The sequence below is a fragment of the Clavelina lepadiformis genome, chromosome 2 (genome assembly GCF_947623445.1).
Source record: "Clavelina lepadiformis chromosome 2, kaClaLepa1.1, whole genome shotgun sequence".
NCBI lineage: Eukaryota > Metazoa > Chordata > Ascidiacea > Aplousobranchia > Clavelinidae > Clavelina > Clavelina lepadiformis.
The window spans coordinates 13,124,196-13,145,697 of NC_135241.1; the positions used below are offsets into that span (position 1 = coordinate 13,124,196).

Genomic DNA, 21,502 nt, shown 5'->3' on the forward strand with positions numbered 1-21,502 from the left:
CTCTACATCATCTACACAGTCTTCATTGCTTGTTGAACCGGTGTTTGACAGCAGCAGTCTATTACAGGGGGATATTCTCTGGTCATCGTCCCAATTGATGGGGATTGATGGGCAGGTCGTAGGTGTATATGTAGAACAGGAGGGGAGCCAAGACGGAGCCCTGTGGGACGCCGTTTCTGAGTCGGCGTAGTCTACTTCGTGGGCCGCTGCCGGTGGTGAGGGTGAAACTACGGTTTTGTACGAGTTCCATAATCATGTGGACCATGTGCCTGTCAGGAAGTAGACGGAGTAGCTTGCAGGTAAGACCGTTGTGCCACACGGTGTCATAGGCAGCCGAGAGATCAACAAACACGGCCCCGGCCTTCTTCTTAGCTGAGAAGCTGTCCTCGATGTCTTGGGTCATAAGCGTGCCCTGGTCTTCGGTTGATCTTCCGTGTCGGAAGCCAGCTTGTTCCCGAGGGAGCTGTGCGTCTATTTTATCGGTTCGACACGGGCGTAGATGAGTCTTTCGAGGATCTTGAAGGGGATGCAGAGCAGGGAGATGGGGCGGTAGCTCTTTGGATCTCCTGGAGGCTTCTTCGGCTTAGGGACTGCAACCACATGAATCAATCAAAAATCTTATATAAACCAGTTTCAGATATCAACACCCCTTTATTAAACCCAATATCTGACAATACATCTCCTCCAACTTTAAAAACACTAACTAATAATTTAGCTTTTAAAGTTAAAACAGCTAGTAATAAATTTGCTAAATTGTTGTTGAATTATACACCACAAAAACTTAAAGTTTCTGAAAGTATTCAAAAAATTTTAAATCACTTTCATAAAGAAAAATTACTTTAACATTACTTAAAAAAGATTTGAAACAGTACATATAATCTTAGGAGATTGACACGATTAATGAAAAGTATGTATTTAAACAGCTAAATAAAACGAAGAAAGTTGTAGGAGATAAAATACGGTTAAACCTAAGAAAAATGAAAGTGTGAAACCATCAATCACTCTAAAAAATCATCTTGAATTAAAAAACAAAAGAAGAAAAGTAAAAGAAATGTAAAATTATAAAAGAAAAAGAGGAATATTCTCACAAACAATTTTTAATAGTAGGCCTATAGTAATTGAAATGCATAATGAGAATGATATCGGAGAAAAAGAAAAAGCAGAAATCCGTTAATAAAAACAATTTCTAGCTGGTTTAGTGAAGGTTCAGGATGGATAACAATTTATACTATTGATGCTCATTATCTTAATATTGCAAAACATAAACCTCTAATAGGTCATCTTACCAAAAGATATTGATTTGGTTTGATTGAAAGGTATTGATTTACCAAAAGAACTTAAAAATTCTATTAATTCCCGTTGCACCTGCTACGACTCTTTTTTTTCATGTCGAACATTTACCGTTATATTAGTTCCCACTTCTACCAACGAGCGGATTTAGTCGAGTGAATCATCGAGATAAAAAGCGTTAACTGCGTGAATCATCGAAATCCACAAAGCTTGTCATTATGATTGCAACCCATGTGTTAGACATCTTATAAGCAATAGTATTATTTATGTTCTTGGTTATTTGCAATATGGAGAAAGAATACAGCACCTACAATAAAAATCTTTTCCTGTAAACTATTTCTGTTACAAAATCAAAAACCTTTCGACTGACAAAAAGTCAGAGTATTCTAACCGCACGCAATAATAAAGTCAGATAATTCAACAGGTAAATTAAGGTAAGACACCTTTGTAAGTGAAAGTTCTCTTCATGTCCTTTTTATTTCTAGCCTACTTATCGCACTGCCTCAGCATCCAACTTTGTATAACTTATCAAATATGTTCATTTTTCAATTTTAACTGTTTTACAGTAAGTTAGGTTTAGTGGCCGTACAAAACCATTATTTTTGCACGTTTTAAGCTTTTGCTGCTTTTTCCCCTGCTCATTATTTGCTGGTGAAATTGTTATTTATTTTATCACGCTATAATGGTTAGTATTTTATTTATCTTTCCTCCACAGAAAATGACGAAAATAAACAATTTTTTTTGAAGCAAAAGTGGGTGCTGTAACAAAAATGGATGAGAAACCCTAATCTAAATCGCCAGCGTGTTTGCTAATTATGAGCGGAATAATTTGCTTACGTAGGTCAGACTCAGACATTTAAGAATATTGTCAGCTTAATAAATTCCAAACATAATCTGTTACGACTTCGTCACAGTTGTTTTGTTAAGCTGTGTGTGATCCTTAGCTACGTAACGTACCTCCAGTGTTCATCACAATTTGCGTTTATGGACATATTATTTTATCACTTTACACTGCTTTTATCAGATTGAAATTGGTTTAGTTCGGATATCAATAATATTTACTATCCGGATAGTAAACGGTAAGCACACAGCAACCTTTTTATCGTAATTTCTAATACTGTAGAACATAACGTGTAGATTGAAAAAACGTTTACGTAATTTTCCATGAAAAACAAATATACGTCCAAAATTCCACATGTTTATTTAGTACTTTTGTTTTGTTATAATTTATTTTTAAACTTAGTAAATTCAGAAGCGTGTAATCGATCTCAAACAACTTTCTTTAGAGAACCGCCGCCAAGTCCTCACCTTGCATGGCATCTATCAAAGTGATAATGCCTTGAGGATAACTTATAATTCTACTTGCGCATTTTGATCGATTCGTGTATAATTGCTTGTGACTTTCAACAACAACGGATTCTTTCAACATTTAACATTTTGAAGAAAATAAAGGACAAAGAGCTCCGAACTAGATTTTAAATTAAGTTCCACATGGACTCAAACACCACTTCTGTTTTGCTAAACTGCCCGTTTCTGAAAAAGTTCAAAATTTGTTAATAAGGCACAAAAACGTAAAAACGCACTGACAACATTATGCATTTGTTATCCGGATGTCAGAGAGCTATAATTGGGGCTGTTAATCGATATCTGGATAGTCCAACCCTAGTAGGTGCGACAGAGCAACAGAAAAATTTACTCAGGCCTCGTTCTTTGGCCTACTATTTGTTTATTAGCACAAAAAGTTAACAATCGAGTAAATATGGGAGTGAAGTTCAGGCTTGCGAGAACACTTAAAACTTATAAAGCCCGGACTCGTCTTCAATACAACCCTAAACAAATCGCTAGCTTTTTGCCTCAGGTATTTATTCTTTAACCATCGGCGCCCAACCTTTGGTTCCAGTTTCATGTTTTAAAATTCGTAAAACCATACTCTGAACTATGTAGCTTGTTGTAGGAAATTTGTAATAGACCTGACAAATGTCAAGGAATAATAAAGAACAAAGCCAACAGCGCTAAGCGTCAACAAACAATTAAAAATCCAAGCAGAAAGTTTTATTTGTTGAAACAAAACAAAGAAGAAAACGAATTGTTATTCTGGTTATTAGTCAGTTGGTTACAAGAGAAATCTTGTCCAAAGTTAAACGACTCATCTGTAGACGAATCACATGATTTTACTATGGAATCAATATTAAAGGAAACTTTTGGGGACTTTGTTCCTATTGTATGAAGGGAAGATGAATTAATAGCCGAAAGAGCCTCTCCTGCTTTGATCGTGGAACCATCTTGCACGGGGAAAACCGAGTCTGAATTTACATTAGTAATGAGTGTATTCGCATCATATTTGGAAGAACTGCATGGTGGAGCTAGAGGAATGGCAAAGAAATAATCCGTTGATGGCATCTCAGCAGACCGAGTGTTGGAAACAGGCTAGAAATGAATTGCAGTTTAACTTATTGATCAGCAATATTTTCCGTATCAGCAATATATTTTCAATATCAGCAATATTCACCAACACACCAATAAATCTATGCATGCATTAATAAATACTTTGATGCAGCAGTATATATTTACGCTACCGAAATAAAACTTTCGTCACGGTGGCATGCAAATTGTAAATCTCCTGAGATGTCCGATATCTTCTTTGTGTCCGCTGCAAACGCTTCATTTTCTCCCACTTTAATTTCACCTATTATCTCTTAATGATAAAAACGCACACAATAAAGAAATATTCACCTAAAACGGATTAGTGAATTCCAAACATTATTGCAAAGTAAGTATTAATTATTTCATAGAAACGCTATGACTTCAACTTATTGGGACCTTGGTTTTCACTGGTGAGATCTTCAGAAGCTTGGGCTTCTTCATACTGCTCTTGTGTTTTTGTTTCCTGCCAGCAAATATTAAACCAATAATTACTTAAATTGCATTACATTGTGCCGTGACGCAGAATGTAACCATGTGAATGTTTACCTTAGGAGTCAGAGTGATTTCGGAATGTGACTCTCCAGATGATTCCGGTGTAGTGGATAGTGCGTGGAAACATTCCATCGCTTCGTATGTAGGATATGAGGATTTGACCCTGGTAAAAGCAAATGTATGTTTTCTTGATTATATCACGAGGATAACCATTATTTCTGCAAAAGGTAGCAAGAAATGGTTGTCAGGTTAGAAGTGTTTTGACAGATTGAAACTTGTGCGCAGGTAGACTTCATGTAATAAATCTTCAAAGTCAGGTTATGAATCCACAGTTGTGCCTAGACTAGCCTGAAGTTTCTGTTAACCAGGCAACCTAAAACGCGATATGAACGACAGACAAAAAGTTACTGTCACAAGTATTTAAAAAATCGGTTTGTTGTGAAAAGTACATAAAAAGAGCCTGTGAAAGTTGCTTACCAAATAGTTAACTTTTGAAAAAATGTTGAACATGTAAGCGTGTTTGAGATGTACAAGCATCGCTACAGGCCCCGTTCCTTGCATAGGCAAACAGGTGTGTCGGGTGGTAACTTTTGGAGAAGTATGCTGAGGTGTTAATTGTTGTAGTTGACTTTTGACCCTACTTTATCGCAATATTACGGTTTTGAAAACTACTAAAATAAGGCCAATGTCAGGTAAGTTGATTGGGAAGAGGAATAGCCAAGCATCTGTATATGCTGAAATTTTGTGATTTCTACGATTTTGTCGGACATTCTACTTAATAGTTAAAAAAGTATAAAAAAGTAATCAATCAGAGGCCAGTATGGCTGGTGTTGTTTTTTAGTGCAGGGATACCCTAGCAAATGGAGCGTTAAAAACTTACAGGTCGCAATCACTTATTGCAATCTGGACTGACAAAGCTCACCCGCATGGGTTTGCGAAAAGTTGGTTCATAAAAGAATTAATTCACCAACTGAACACCTTTTGTTATTCCAGGTCACATGTTTAGGTTTACTTGATTTGTGCGTGAAAATTGATGAAATTTGATTTTATTGGCCCAAAGTTGCAGTCAATTTAATTTACATTCTATTGCAAGAGTTGGAGATATGTGATTTCAATAGGATGTTATGAAATAATAACCTAAGGCAGGCATCACCAAACTTTTTTCACAAAGGGCCAGATAATTAATCATAAAAATTGACGATTGTTGGCCAAAGGCATATTAAACTGACATGAAAAATTTCAGGGAGCCCCATGAGGTTTTTTCGATTAAATACATTTTTAGTAATTTTACTTTATAATAAAATAAACAACGAAATTAGGCCTTTTTAGAAGCATTATGTGGGTCCTTGAGTAAGATTCTCTCCATAAATGAAGTTGCTTGGTGGAAGGCTGCCTTTCAATAGCGTACACCTATATGCGAGTGTTGCAAGATGAGCACTTTCATCGCATCGTCCGACTTTCTAAGAATAGTCTTCATGATACGTACCATACGTTTTTCTTCCCTATTGTTTGGTGTGTATCCGGGGCTAATTGAGATGCAGTTACAATGTTACATCCACGTTAAATTAATTTTGACATGAAAATTCCATTATCCGTTATTAACACTTTCTGGATTCCGTAAACAGCAGAAAGAGCTTTAAATTTTTCGATAAATTCAATACGAGAAAGCCTATGATCGAAACTAAGAGACTACATTTTTCTAATTATGTCATTAATGGATCACCTCATGAAACACTAAAACTCAACAACATCGAAAAGAAAATCATAAATGCTGGATGTAGGGTCTGGAAGGAGCAACAGGAACTGATTCCCATACAAAAGAAGAAGTGTAAAGAATGGCCAGTATAATATGACTTTTGGCAAACTGCTGAGTTGTGAGCACTAGGCTTGTTTAAGAGAAACCCTTTCAGTACTTTCTGTGTAACCTAAAAAGCTTCTGTAAAAATGATACAGGGATGACCTGTACGGTGCAGATTTCAAAATTTTGGCTCTAGCACTGGCCTAGCAATAACTGCGGCTCAGGTTCTGTGTTCGATATCCAGTGGCACTATACCATTGTAATGTCATTGGGCAAGGCATTCAGATTTGATTCGTGTGTATATTGATATCAGTCAGAACTATACTCAACTGCTGTCAACAAAGGTCCAGTAAGATCAGTCTATATTTGCATAAGTTCGATAAATATTTTTAACTTGCATCGTTCAGTTTGCCAAGCAAGGGCATCTCCAGGGAGAATCACAGAAGATTGGTGAAAGTGTGAGCTGCCACATTCCCTGTTCAAGAGGAAACCTTGCGCTCTTACAAAACCTGGCAGTCGGTAAGAAAGTGATCTGAAGACACAAAGAAAACTGCCCGAAAAGAGACCGCGCGAGTAGTATACCACATGGGGCTATAAGGACAGTTTCAATTTCTCGAAACGAAACAACTAATTTCTGGAATCTAGGATACTTCTATAACCACTTTAGCAATGTTATGCAATTGAACAATTAATACTGTAAATTGTCATCCTTAAACCCGTTAATGAATAATAAAATTTCAGGTTTATATCAAAAATAATAATTGTTTCACTGCCCAATCTAAAATTACAATAAAAAAACACTTCATTTTGAAATTGTCCTGTTAAATGTTAAAGCATGCTGTTATAACCATATGATAACTGGTGATATTAATAGTGCGAAACTGTTAATCTCTAAGCAGCAACCGCTATGTTAGCTTACTCGTTATCCAGTCTGATTTTCTGTTGCAAAATCCTTTCTTGCATTTTCCGCAGAAGAGGAACTTCGAGTGAACGAATGCTGCCTCCTATTAATGTACAAAATAAATGGCAGATTCTTAATTATAACTAAGTAAAAATTCAACCTGAAAATGGATAGAAATGAAAATAAAAGACAGTGCAGATTTGAAATTACTTTTCAATGAAATTTTTTATGACTTATACTATTCTGCTATTTTGCCATTGGACAGATATTACTGTAGCTAGGTCCTATACATTGATAATATGGTTAATATATGTTGTACTTGTGGATTTTTCTCAAAGAACGACAAAGAGGAACAGAAAAAATATCACTATTCTATTTTCTTACACACAAAATATTATTGGAGAAATGATTGAAAGATGTGAAGTTACGAACCAAATAACTGCACCGAACACAGTTTTCAAATTGTTGCTTACATTTCAATGAAGATGACTTTGAAAACTATGTAAGATACAGCATGGGTCAAGCATCATATCTGGTGCTAAAGAAGAAATTTGTTCCAAGCAATTTTAAATAACCGAATCCAATAAAAATCTCTCTACACCACCAACAGAGAAGCGAGCAAAGCACAGAGATTTTTCCATCATATACCTACCAATCCACCATTCGAGGCCTAACTTGTACAGCGTTTACTCTAAGCATTGCTGCTGCGTTTGTGTAACAAAAAATTGTTATTTGTATGACAAAGTAACTCGTAATTGAAGCCTATGCATTTTGTTTTTAGTTTAAAGTGTCAAGGAGAATTTCGTAACTGCAGTAGTAAAATGTCACTCTAAAATCATTCCTTCGATAAAAAATATCGTCAAATCCTTGTTCAACTTCATCTTTTCATGGTCAGCTCAAGACAGTAATTGTTAACAAACGGTTATAGAATTTTCTTTACGATGACTTGACCTTGGGGGAAATATGGAGAAAGAATTGGATTGAAGGTGAACATTAAACTAACTGGAAATAATTAGATTTCATACTTATGCACAGGATAAATTTTCACTCAATCATGCATTGCATTGCTCTGTAGATGAGGTAAGGATTTTTGAGAAACTGACTGTGTTTTATAAAGATAGCAATAATAGAATGAGATTGGCTTGGAAATACACTTTGTTCACTTGGTCATTTAAATCCTGTGTAATTTCTATTCGCGCTTGGGTATTGATAACGCACAATTAATATAATTCTTACTGGTAATACAATGGCATGAAAGCTGTCTTATAGCAGAAGGTTTTTATCTATTTTAAGTACAAGAATAAGAAACTAACAAGAAGTAAAAAACTTATATAGTAGTTCGAATAAATTACTTGACAAAGGCGAATTCTGTTTCAATAGGTAAAACAGCTCAAGATGCAATGAAAGAGTTTATTACTGGCCCATATTTCATGAAAGACGTGCCGATGTTAAGCACATTGCACCAGAAAATCATTGCTTAGTCCATTTCAATTAACCTTGTCTAGATATTTATAAAAGAAAGTCTCCCAAAAAGTTGACGTTGTTTCCTGTTATTTCATGATAGAGTTAAAGAAATATCTTTCAAAACATGTTTTCTTTGTTCTACTTGTCACTAGGCACAACCTAGAATAACGAATCCTAAAGAACCGAACCTCAAAAGATTCAAATCTAATTTTCACATTATTTCCCAATCTTAGTAACCAGTTTAATTTTGGGATTGAATCTTTTATTTTGCATGTGCAGAAGATGTTGTTGTCTATTGTTATTTCACATCCCAATACTATGCGCTGGATGTGTTAATCGTCATGAATTAAACCATACGTCATGTTAATTTGACAATGGTCAACTTGCTTGAAATATTATGATTTGTTGAGTCTATTTCAAAAGCAAAACAAAAGCACTATGGGTGCTTAAATTATTTAACTTTGATGCTATTCTAGAATAGGATTCAAAATTCTGGATCAGGAAAAAACTATTCTAGAATAGCTAAATTATTCTGTATTGTAAATTACTGCTTTGTAACACAGACTAGTTTATTATGGGACTGCATAATATGTAGATGCAATACACATGTGAGAGACCGAAAAAATTGTAGAGTTGCCTAAGTTTGTACGTTAGTGTAGACAAGGGTCAGCGAAACTTTTCCGGGCTGACGATCACATTTTAATTAACATCGAATAAGGTAAGGCACAATTAACAAAGTATGTATATACTCGAAGTATGTTTGTTGATAGCATAATGACGAAAAAGGATTGCATTTTTCATGAGCTAATGAAACGATAGACTATTTGATTTCAGGTTAAAATTGGTCAAAACCAGCAAATAACACGATAACACAGTTCCACAAAATTTCACTTTTTTTTTAAATGAAAACGCAACTATATTATTTAAGACAGGGGTGCCGAACCAGTGGCTCGCGAGGTATTTTTCCAAATGACTTTTATTATCAACTGAACCGCTTACGTAATTTACGGCGAACTTATATTCCGAGAAATTGGCATTTATTGTTTGCTTTCTTTGTCTATTGCTGTATACTATAGACCAGGGGCGGGCAACATACGGGATTTTGAGCGGCCCGCAGACAGTTTCCGGTCTTACATGATAAAACAAACATGGAAAGATAGCTGAACATTTTTTAGTAAAAGTCACCAAATTTTAAGTTTCTACAGTAAACAATACAACTGTACGCCACGTTTTGCTGTGACTGTGTGCAGGAGAAGCCATACCTAGTGAAAATAGGGTTAAAGTTTACATTAAATACGATTTAACCTATTCCTTGCACAGGTAGATAAACACACGATTAATGTATCGATTCAGGAATCCGGCCCGCAAGTACTTCATTTTCTCACATCAGGCCCGCCGATCAAAGAAGTTGCCCGCCCCTGCTATAGACTATAGAGCAATAGATAGTGAAGATAATAGATAATATAGCAGGCCTGGCCAACACGCGGCTCTTTCGTTCACATTGAACCTCCGAAAGAGAGCACATTTTACCCATTTTAGGCAGATAAATAATACAGAAAAGTAATCTCTACTGGCAAATGTTCAATTGATATTTGCTAAATAATGACTGATTACATCAAAGTTTGACCTAGAATAAAGATTATGCAAATGAAACAATATCTGATACAGTATTATGACGTAATAAGAAAAAACGTCATAAATCATACTGTGTATGATGTGGCTCTTTGCGGTTAACACAGTAAGAAGTGAGGCTCTTAGTCTCTGACTGTAAGCCCTGTAATAGAGCGATAAATAGATAATATACTATAGCAGGGGTGGGCAAACTTGTTCAATGAAAGAGTCACTTGCGGAAAACTATAAACATCAGCAAGCCGCATAATCAGTAATGATTGTCAATTTGGTTATTATATTATTAGTAGTCAGTTTGGGATATTACTTTTCAGCTAGAAGACCCACAAAAAACATGTCGGCGAGGCGCACTTTGACCACCTTTGCCATAGAGTATAGAATCTATACCCGAAAACAATTTCGGATTCTATGTCTAGTGTTACGTCATAAACGAAATGCTGGCTTAAATAAAGCAAAAATGGACATAAACGTTCATAAATGGTACTCTTGGTAGCCTTTACAATTTTTTTTTGTAATTTTACGATTCGACTAGAAGAGCCACAAAAAACATGTCAAAGAGCCGCATGCGGCTCGCGAGCCACAGTTTGCCCACCCCTGTTCAAGTTAATTTTATTGCATCACAATTTATTTCTAAGATTAGAATTTTGGTGTGAGGGTTTTGATTAGAAATTAGCAGTAAACATTTAAGTGGCCTGCGCAATCGTTCGTTAATCGAATGTGGCCCTTCGGCGAAAAAGGTTGGACACCCCCGATTTAAGATGTATTTTTTGCTTTGATTCCGAGTCTGCCTTTAATTTTTCTTAAGCTCATCACATTTTTAAGATTTCGTCGAATCCATGTTTTCAGAAAAAAAGCATTAAAAACAATACCCAGCTGTGATACATGGCACTTAAAAATGTTTAGCATTTACTTTATTTTGTACACATGAGTGGGGTCATCACTCATCACGATATAACACCGCTCACTAGTCCCTCATTCCAAAAACCTTGGTAACGAGCTTCCATGGCTTGAATGTCCTGGTGAAATCGTTCACCTTGTTCGTCGCTAACTGCATCAAGCTTTTCTGGAAAAAAGTTCAAGTGGGAGTGCAGAAAAAGCATTTTGAGGGACATGCGGCAACCCATTTTTCTGTAAGCCTCAAACAAATCATCAACTCCTGCCTGAAAATAAAAGGCGATTTCGCATTTCCTAAAAAGTTTGCACACAACCACTTGAATGCCTGCCAAGCACAAAATTCCAACGTCGACAATCATTTTTCAAAATGTGGATCCTTTAGAATTTCTATATGTTGAGGGCCCACGAAGATTCCTTCTTTTAGTTTTGCTTGGCTTATGCTAGGAAAGTTTTTGTAGAGAAATGCGAACCCACTAGGATTGCACTTTCCCATTGCTTTAACAAAATTCTTCATCAAACCCAGTTTGATATGAAGAGGTGGCCAGAGAATTTTCTGAAGATCTACTAGAGGAACGTTTTTGATGTTAGCCACCCCAGTTAAGTGCGATTCTCTTACAGGCCAGTCTCTTCTGATATAATGCTCTTTGGTAGCACGGCTGTACCACAAACACAGGAAGAAGCAGTGCTTCGTGAATCCTCCCTGCATTACCAACAAGATGCCAACGACTTCAAGGTCTCCGCAAACACCCCATTTGTAAGCATTGTACTGAATAGCTTCCAGAAGGACTTCGATGCTTTCTTAACATGCTTTCAGATGAACAGAATGTGCAATAGGAATAGATGGTTTTATATTTCCATTGTGCAACAACACAGCTTTCATACTTCTCTTCGGAGAGTCAATGAAAAGTTGCCACTCATCAACAATGTGTACTTCACCCAATTTTTAAAACAAGTCATTAATGTTGTGGCAGTAGCAAAAAGGTCCATCTACTGCAGTGGTTTTCAACCTTTTTCATACCGCGACCCATTTTAACAACCCAATGTAACTAACACCCCCTTTCCAAAAATTTTGATTCAGGCATATGTAATACATTTGTGTATGCGCAATAGCACAAAAAATATAATTAAAAATAACATAAATTATGACACCACTCTGTTGAAAAAAATAATCATTTATTGATTTCATGCACAAGGCAGCATCAGTGAGATAGCTGGTGTTTCATCTTGGCGACAAGCTTGTGTATGCATGGCGCTGTTGTTGCCAGAGCACACCTTAGATCTGGTTCTACAATTAATTTATTCCTGGCCTTGTTCTTTATTTCCAGCATCGTTGAGAAGCCAGCCTCGCACAGCCTTTAATAGCCAATAAGCTATTAAAATGTTCTTATTTCATGTGAAATAGCAATAAAACAAATCAAGTTTTATTTTTTTATGTCTAGGAAATGTCGCTTTTGAAATTTCCTCAGGCTAGGCTAGCTACCGTAGGCAACTTAAGATTGATACCGGGAACTCAATAGTAAGCCTACTCTGGCTTGCTTTGGCTATCATCTGCTGCAAAAATATTAGTCTATCTCGCAACTTGCTTCCTGGCTGCTCGCTGTTTGAACATTGAACTTTTATTGAACTGTTTGAACATTCACTGTGAACAACATTCACTAATATCATTACAGTTATCTTTTTATGTTATTTAATTGGCATTCTCGTAACAGTGATCGATATTTGAATTGTTGTCCTCGCGATGACTTATTACTAGGGAAACCAGTTGTTTGACCTAAAAAGTTTAAATTTTGACCTTAAAATTTGCAAATTTTGACCTTATTTTGAAAAACGCTATACTGATAGTCTCTACACCAGGGGTTCTTAAACTTTTTGGCACACGCCCCCCTTGACGGTACCTAAAAATTTCGCGCCCCCCCTCATTGCAAAACAAAAAAGCATTAAACAAAACAACAATTTATTTTCAATTAACTTTCATTAATGAGAAGGATGTAGTTGTTTTTGGGAAACCAAACGATTAATTCGAGGCTTTGTGGAAGATAATGCACATCTTAGGTAGGCTGCACAGTCAAGTTTGTTCCTAGGTTTTGTCTTTATATTCATGAACATGACGCTGCAAACGACTTGGTCTCAAAACGTAGTTGCTTAGCTTTTCTAAGCATATCACGCATTGCGGTACGACTTTTTCGTTCACTGTGGTATCTATACAGCCATACGTCAGATAATTTTGGTCATACTTTCTCTTTTTTCCACTCATTTTGTGTCAATTACTGCAGTTTAATTACTTAAATATCTGGTTATTAAATCAATACTAAATTTAAGTTTTACTTCATTTTACGGTTTTAATATTGGCTGACGTTGGTTTTACCCTATTTAAACCGGGTGCGCGACATTACTATTTTTATTATGTGTGGCCGACACTGCACACAAATTTTGAATCGTTAATGACTCGAAAATTATACGTCGTCAACTGATTGGATATTTACAGGTTAGTAGCAAAAACATCTGGTTTCCTATATACATCATAATTGTAAAACTAAAGAAAAGGCATTTAATGTAAATTAAGTATTTCTACAAGTGATACATTTGTAAAAGTTTTTCTTGTTACGCCGCCCCCCGTTGTGAGAAAAAACAGGTCACCGCAAAAAGAGAACACAAGAGAGCAGTTAGTCGAGCTAGGAGTGCATGAATGAGTAAACGAAAACGATACGCTTCAACGCGGAGAAACAGCAAATATTAAGACGTAACAATTGACGTATTTCGGAATCCAAATTTCAAAAATACAATTGCCATCGTGGCACACTATAAAATTTTAGTAAAAATGAACCTATAGTGAAAGTCAAGAAAGCATGTTTAGACATAGCTCATATAATAGACAGCTTGTCATCTCTCGCGCCCCCCTTACGAATGTTACACGCCCCCCAGTTTAAGAACCACTGCTCTACACTGTCTACAGCAACTTTCTAATCTAAAGCTGAATTTAAAATTGACAAAACGCTTTTCTAGTGTTCAGACGCGCTGAAAGGCCTTCCCTCTCTTTGTGGCTTTGGTTCTAAGTATAATTTGGGGCACTGGAATTGTTTGCGGTACAAGAAAAGAGAAAAACGGAAGAATAATATTACAAAATGGTTACAAAATTACAAGTTTAATAGATTTTGACCTAAAAAGAAGACCTAAAGAAACAATTTGACCGTATTTTGACCTAACGTAACATTTTGACTTTATTTGACCTAATAACTTCTATACCACATGTCGTACAAAGCTGAAACTTGTTTTGTACTTGTTTGATAGCATTCTGAGCAGGTTAAAAAAATTGACCATATTGACTTTTGGTTGCCCTACTTATTACTACATCTTTCTCAAGCAAATTGTTTTTTTTTAATCTTGATGCAAGTAGTTCTGACTTTTCTTTGCAAAGAGACAAATATCTTATAAGGTTGTTTAAACGTTTCTGGGAAAACGGAATTGGTTTTGAACTTTCTTCTGGTTCGTATTCGGACTAAGCAGAATTACTCGGATCTGTGGAACTCTCTTCAGCAGCACTATCTTCAACTTCATCAGAAACAGATTCAAGACCTAAATCTCCATGAGAAGGAAGCGGAACAGGAAATGAAGCATTAAGTGGTAAAGGTCTTTTCGCTGAATCTAAGTTGGGATATGCAATTTTACTTTTAGTTTTTGAAGAAAACCCTTTTACATTGACAAGGCAAAAATAGCAGCCCGTAATGTGGTCTTTTGGTTCTTGCCATATCATGGGAATAGCAAAAGGCATCAAAGACGTTCCTTTGTGTAGCAATTGTGTAAACTAGTTGTACAAGCTGTACATAATTGATGTAGTGCCCACTTTTTGTCTTGGTGTCGCATTGGGCAGCCGAAGTACAACTTGTACATCTTTTAGATATCTGAAGGGATACTTTGTTGCTTGCCTTTGATTGTAAAACTGCCACAAATATAACAAAACAAATCGGGATTGTTCTTGCACTTTCTTGGCATAACAAAGGCAGAATAGTCAATCAAAATATGGCACAAATAAATCTATTGAACAGTATACGTTACTACAATATTGCTTAAAATCTGCCATTAACAAACATTGTGAAAACGAAACAGTATATTTCAAATTTTCTGCTCCAGTGGTGTAAGCACTATCTACATGTGGATTTAACTGCTCAATATACCCCTTATTTTGCAAAAGGTTGGCAAAAGATTCTCCCTATAATAGGCTATTACAGCATAACAACAAAAAATTTAAAATGCAAATACAGTCAACCCTCGATTTAACGGACAAATGCGGAACAGCAGCAGTCCGATGCTGGAAAAAGTCCGTTAATCGAAAATACCGTACTCCCACTACTGTACAGTGTACAGTCAAGTACTCTGCTATAGCGTAGACCATCTGTCACCGCAAATTCTAGCTTTTGCTCGGAAAACACGCCTACGATAAAACACTACAGTACTTTGATGGAGAAATGTATTACGCGTACCAAACATGTTTATACTGCGCAGATGCTCACGCTTAATAAACCAAATACTGTACAGTACAACACAGTAGCAGTTTAAAGACACATGAAATGCGTTCCTTGTTTGTATTTTGTATAGCCTGCGCGACTACAGTACACAGGTACATTTACAGTACACAACTTAAATGTAGATTAATCTGAGTCAGAGATGATCATCAACTCATCATGTCCATCCTCCTGAACATCAACCTCAGGGATGGCGGGACGATGACTGCAGCATGGGGCATCATTGTTCAGATTTTCAGGGGCAGGTGGGATGCGTAAGAGAGATGGAGACGACACAGATGGGTTGGCTGGAGTACCATGTTGAACAGGGCGGCTAGGGGCAAAGAAGCTGTTGATTTTTGTCTGGCGACCCCCCATATGCTGTTCTTTGATGATATGCTCCCTGATCATCCTGAGCTTCCCATATTGGTGCGCCATCTCAGGTAGTTGGCTGTAGGCGGAGTAATCAATGAGGGCATCGATATAACTCCGTTGAGTTGACAACTTCACCTTGGGGACTTCAATCGCCTCTTCCTCGTCACTGTTTTCCTCTTCTCCACCATCCACCACAGATGCCACTATGTGGGCCTCAGACATGAACTGATACCCTGGGTCCAGATCTAATTCGTCCAGCCAGTCTGTTATATCATCGATGGAGGTGGATACCTCCCCACCACGCTGCAACATTTGGAGAAAATCTCCTGCCTCTATTCCTTCAAAGTTGGCCTCTGAATCTTTGTCCTCTAAGATTTTCTTCCATAAATTTGCGAGGACAGACACCTTAATGTCTTGCCACGCTGCTGCAAAGTTATAAATGGCTGAACGAATATTGTAATTTTTTATGTTGCTTAAGGTCCGCTGGCCCCTGGTGTCGACCTCAGCATCTGTTTCGTCCTCTACAATGACCAGGACCTCATCCAAGTAACGTCGGATGTAGCGCCTCTTCAAGGCGCTAATAACCCCCTGGTCCATTGGCTGTATAACCGATGTTGTATTAGGGGGCAGATAAAGGACCCTTATCTTGCCGTCAGCGCTTACAAGCTTCTCTTCACTAGGGTGCGCTGGGGCATTGTCGAGTATTAGAATCGCTCGTACATCACCAGGAGAAATCTTCAGCACTTCTTCTTGATATTTCCGAGTCGCAGGCACAAAATGCGAGAAAAACCAATCAGTGAATATTGCAGAGTTAAACCAAGCTTTCTTAGAGTTGTAGTAAACTACTGGCAGGTCACGCTCGACGTTTAATCCCTTAAATGCCCGTGGTTTCTTCAATTTGCCCACCACGGCTAGCTTCAGTCGGTGAGTACCGGTGGCATTGGACCCGACCAGGACCGACAGCCTTTCCTTGCTTGTCTTCTTCCCCTTGGTCTTCTCCTCACCCTGACGGACTTGAGAATTCTTCGGGATAGAACGCCAAAAAATTACCGTCTCGTCTGCGTTATATACTTGAGATAGGATGAGGCCTGCGTCACTAATCAGCTTTGTTAATTTTTCGCGAAAGGGGGCCACACTTGCCGTATCTGCATCACCAGCCTCGCCATGCAGAACCTCGTTAAATAATCCGTGGCGATTCCGGAATCGCCAAAGCCACCCATCACTGCCCTTAAAATCGGTTAAGCCAAGACTGGTAGCAAGTTTAGCAGCAGCTGCGATTAACTCTGTCCCACGCACATTCACTCCACTGGACCGTTGTTGAACGTACCACTTCATAACTGCTGCGTCCAAAGATTGTTCCTTACCCATCTTCATATGTTTTCTGTTGCTCACTTTACCACCCTTGGAAGACGCCGCATCAACACAATAAGACGTAGCGTATTTCAACAGCTTGTCCTTGCTCTTCTTAATGTCTGAGACTGTTTGTTTTTTGACACCATACTGATCGCAAACACTCGCAACGCTGGCCCCTTTTTCAAGCTTTTTGATCAGTTCTAGTTTCTGCATCACCGACAAGTTCACACGTTTACGTGTTTCATTTGGCTTAGACATAATGCACCGTACTAAACACAGGCAGGTTCTAACTGATTCTAAGGTGCACCGAATGAAGGCTCTTGCTAACAGGTTCTAACTGATTCTAAGGTGCACCGAATGAAGGCTCTTGCTAACAGAGTACAGAGTACGCTGATAGATCACAATACGCTGGTATTGTGACGTTGTGAGAGACAGCTTTCTAATCGTTTCACGCATTCATGCAAGTAGCCTGGCGAATTCCAAAACAATAAAAACCGTTCTTTTGGTACATTCTTTTACTCATAGATCTGCGCATATTGAGTCCGTTAAATCCGAAGTCCGTTAAATCGAAGTCCGTTAAATCGAGGGTTGACTGTATCTCGAAAACATGATGTGCTAGAAACAAAATAAGGGCAATGTTCAAGAATCACCTAATCGCATCTCCTTTAAAATTGGCTGTTGACCAATGTAATATTTGAAAACAAGGAAATAATTAAAAAGCCACATTTTCCCAACCCTGGAGTAGACCTACCTGGTCAAATTAACAATGGCTGAGTTGGTCAACAAGGTTATCATAGGCCTAGTAATAGTTGCTCATATCTACAAAATGTACAAAAGCTTCATTTTCAGTTACTCACTCTCTTAAACAAGTAAGCTAATTGTTGGGGTGTTATTTTACAATTGGCCAATCTACTGGTTAACTATATGTTCACAAAACCGTTTTAAACCATGCTTTCTCGCACATCTTAATTTGGATAAATTAATAGTATAAATATACCAAAAATTCTATTTCTGCCATCGATGTACATTCAGATGTTAACTGCAAAAGTGTGTTGGATTAGCGCAATTCGTCATAAAAATGAACTTAACTTGCCTGCAATTGAAATTACTAGAACATAAATTTAGTGCATGTTACGTCATTGGAACTTGCTGAAATAATTATCACTTGTCATGTGTTCTTTTTATTCTAAGTACGTTGTCCCACAAGTTATATATATCTTAAAACTAAAACCAGCCTCTTAATACACACACTTATGTTCCACATTATGTGCAAAGAATTACAAATATACAATTTCACCCGGCAACCTCCAATGAAACCAGAGCTTACTTGACACTTTCTGGAAAGTATTTTCTACGTCCATCTTTCTTTCTTCATTTTTGTAATTCTCAAGGGCCAGCTTAGCTGGTTTCACCTACCATACACATTAACTAAATGTAAAAGTATCAAGCAAAGCCTGAACGCTAAGTATATATATCTAATTTATCTTTTTTCTAATGTAAATAACATTTCCATTTACAGTAGATATGCAACAGACAGTTACTTAGAAATTAACTCTTAAAATTATTTTAAATGCACTCAACACAAAATGATATGTCACAGTAATAACAAAAACGTTTGGTTTATCTGAACCATTGTTAAGTGCTCAGCGATGCCAGGTATTATGCACACAAACCGCTACATATACTTTAAAAACTATCACTAGATAAGGAAAGCCCCGAAATAGTTTTAACTGAGCCTTGGTGTGTACTTTTTCTTGGTGTGATTTCTAGTGCTTGCATTAACTTTATGATACTCATTCATTCAATTTAAATGGTTATGCAGCAATAGCATTTATAACAACTTTACCAAGATATGTGTTTTTTCTATGGTAACCAACAGTGCAGAAATCAACATTTGAATTCTATCATGATGGTCACATAAATGTCCCAAATGTGCTTCCAAAGATATTAAAGTGTTTATTAAGTCATTATTATTTTACTGATGAGAAACAAGTTTATAAAACATGGGTAATCAACATAAGACACGACAAATACTTTTCTTTGAATAATAATCTTAAGATAACTGGTACTGTTCACAACTTGACAGCAATTAACCAGAAGATTTTTAACTAAAACTTCGAGCTTGCACAACTTGTTTACATGCATTTTAACCATATCAGGTAAGTTACTTTGAGTTATCCTAAGTTAAAGTAAACTGAAGTTGAGTTAACCAGGTTTCATTGCAACTTAAATTAATAAACATTATTTCTAAAATAAATATGTACATTAGTATAATGAGTAGATATGTATCGATGCCGATGTTAAACATCGGAAAACAATTATACCAACCACGTTAACGATGCATCGCCATCGTTTCTTTTTTGCTAATGTATCAGTCGATGTTTTGTACAACCTTTGACTTTTCTCTGGAACTGCTTTTTTATGTTTTATTAGCTCTTGTAACTAAGACCATTTACTCGTATCGAAACAAAATTTCTTAAACTTTAAGACTAGAACGGCCGATGCCGTCATTTTTGAATTTGAAAATGCGATATAATTTTTTATGGAAATCGCATGACTACAAAATTTCTTGAATTTTCCTAAGTACAAAGCAGGAATGCTAATGCTGAGTATCAAGCGGAAATTACCTTCAGAAATATTTTAGAAGGTGGTTTACCTCCAACAGCCGTTAGCGGTCATTTTGACCGCTCAACAAAAACTATCTTTTCTAAGCCTTTTTCCAGCTGTTTCTGACAAAAGTTCGTTTTAGATTCACCCAGTATATGCCAAACAAACCAGACAAATTTGGCATAAATTTCTGGCTGGCTGTTGATGTGGAATCGAAGTATATCCTAAATGCCATTCCATATCTGGCAAAGACGAGTCGCATCCACCCACCCAAAGGCTTAGTGATAAATTGTCATAAATCTCATGCAACCATTTATGTGTAAAGGCAGAAATGTTACAACTGACAACTTTTTCACGTCGTTTTTACTTGCAAAAGAGCTGAAAAAGAAGAAAACCAGTTTTGTTGGAACTTTGAAAAAGGTTAGACGTGAGCTGCCTGCATCTGCAAAATGCTTGCAGCAATGCTATTCTAGTAAGCTCATTTAGGCAGGCGATGTGGCAACTCTGACTGTGTATCAGTGTAAGCCCAAGAAAACCAATTGTATTCTTAATTCTCTGTATCAGTCTGTTAAACTTGGCGCATCTGACAAAAGAAACCGGAGATAGTGGAATTTTATAACAAGACCAAATGTGGTGATGACATGGCTGATCAAATGGCCAGGCAGTATTCAGTCAAAGTAGACTACACTTAAGCTACAAACCCGCAAAATGACCACCAGTGGACTTTGAGGGCTTATAGCAACTCCAGCCATTCTAGTGTTAAACAAAAAATGTCTTCCGTAGACACCGGTGTATAAGATAACTGTGTGACAAATAATGAATTAATACATTCAGTCTCTGTTTCGTGAAAAATTTAACCGCATTCATGCAGAGGTATTACTTTTATTAAAACAATTGTTTTGAAACAAGACAAATGAACCATGTGAGACACTTCAAAGCATCGATGGTACAAAGTGACATTGATCTTATTCTCTTCGTATAAAGATATTGATATCAAATGGTGTACTGACAATGACTTTCATCAGTATTCACAACCTCACAAAACTAAATATAAAAATAGGCTACGAATGCAACGACGTTAGTAACGGAAGTTGAATGTCAGCCAAAAGCAAACCAATTACCGGTATGTCTACGTTAATGATTTTCAACAACATTTCAACAGACTTGAACAATTAATTGTGAAATTTTTTAATTTTGTTGTTTGAAAATGATCACACGTGGTCTCTTTATCGCACGAACATCACTAGGCGGACGAGACATAAATTTTTTCTAGATTTTTGCTCGAGCATATAAGTGTCCTTTCAGTTTTTCTCCAAACACATTAGACATCACAGACTCAAAGTAGCTGTCAGCCTAAACAACTGTTATTAGTGGAACATACAGGGTTATGATTCAGTTTTGCTTAGGAAAGCGTTAAGAAATGTTAAAAGAACGCAACCTATTAGAAATTAACCGGTAACTGCTAATTTTTTGCTGTATTTGCAGAAATAAAAATTTTGAGAGACCGTAGAAGAATTTTAAGTTTCGGTCTCCAAAACATCGTGACAAAACGCTGTGCATGTACATATAAAAATGGGTTTACAACTGCAAAAGTGGCAAGTTAGTTGTTAAGGTTTGGAAAAACCTAAAAATCGTATATTACATGATACAATGCGTAAATACCACATCACATTAAATGTTGCTTTTATGAAAGGTCACAAACATCGGTCAAACAATGGGGCGATACATCAGCATCAGTAAAAACCGACATTGGTATATCTGTAATAATGAGCTTTG

General features: G+C 36.9%; 1 protein-coding gene across 4 annotated transcripts in view; it reads right to left on the reverse strand.

The window, feature by feature from the left end:
* Positions 1 to 3,327: 3,327 nt before the first annotated feature.
* The window catches only part of LOC143445868 (uncharacterized), a 40,696-nt gene continuing 22,521 nt past the window's right edge, over positions 3,328 to 21,502 (reverse strand). For 3 of the 4 annotated variants that reach the window (XM_076945230.1, XM_076945233.1, XM_076945232.1), the window contains 6 exons: positions 18,447 to 18,531; positions 6,924 to 7,008; positions 4,261 to 4,369; positions 4,111 to 4,177; positions 3,867 to 3,985; positions 3,328 to 3,717 (listed from right to left, as the gene is read on the reverse strand). In XM_076945230.1, the coding sequence (XP_076801345.1) occupies positions 3,343 to 3,717; positions 3,867 to 3,985; positions 4,111 to 4,177; positions 4,261 to 4,369; positions 6,924 to 7,008; positions 18,447 to 18,531 (840 nt within the window). In that variant the 3' untranslated portion in view covers positions 3,328 to 3,342. The remainder of the gene's footprint in view (positions 3,718 to 3,866; positions 3,986 to 4,110; positions 4,178 to 4,260; positions 4,370 to 6,923; positions 7,009 to 18,446; positions 18,532 to 21,502) is intronic. The other variant, XM_076945231.1, reaches the window with a different exon arrangement.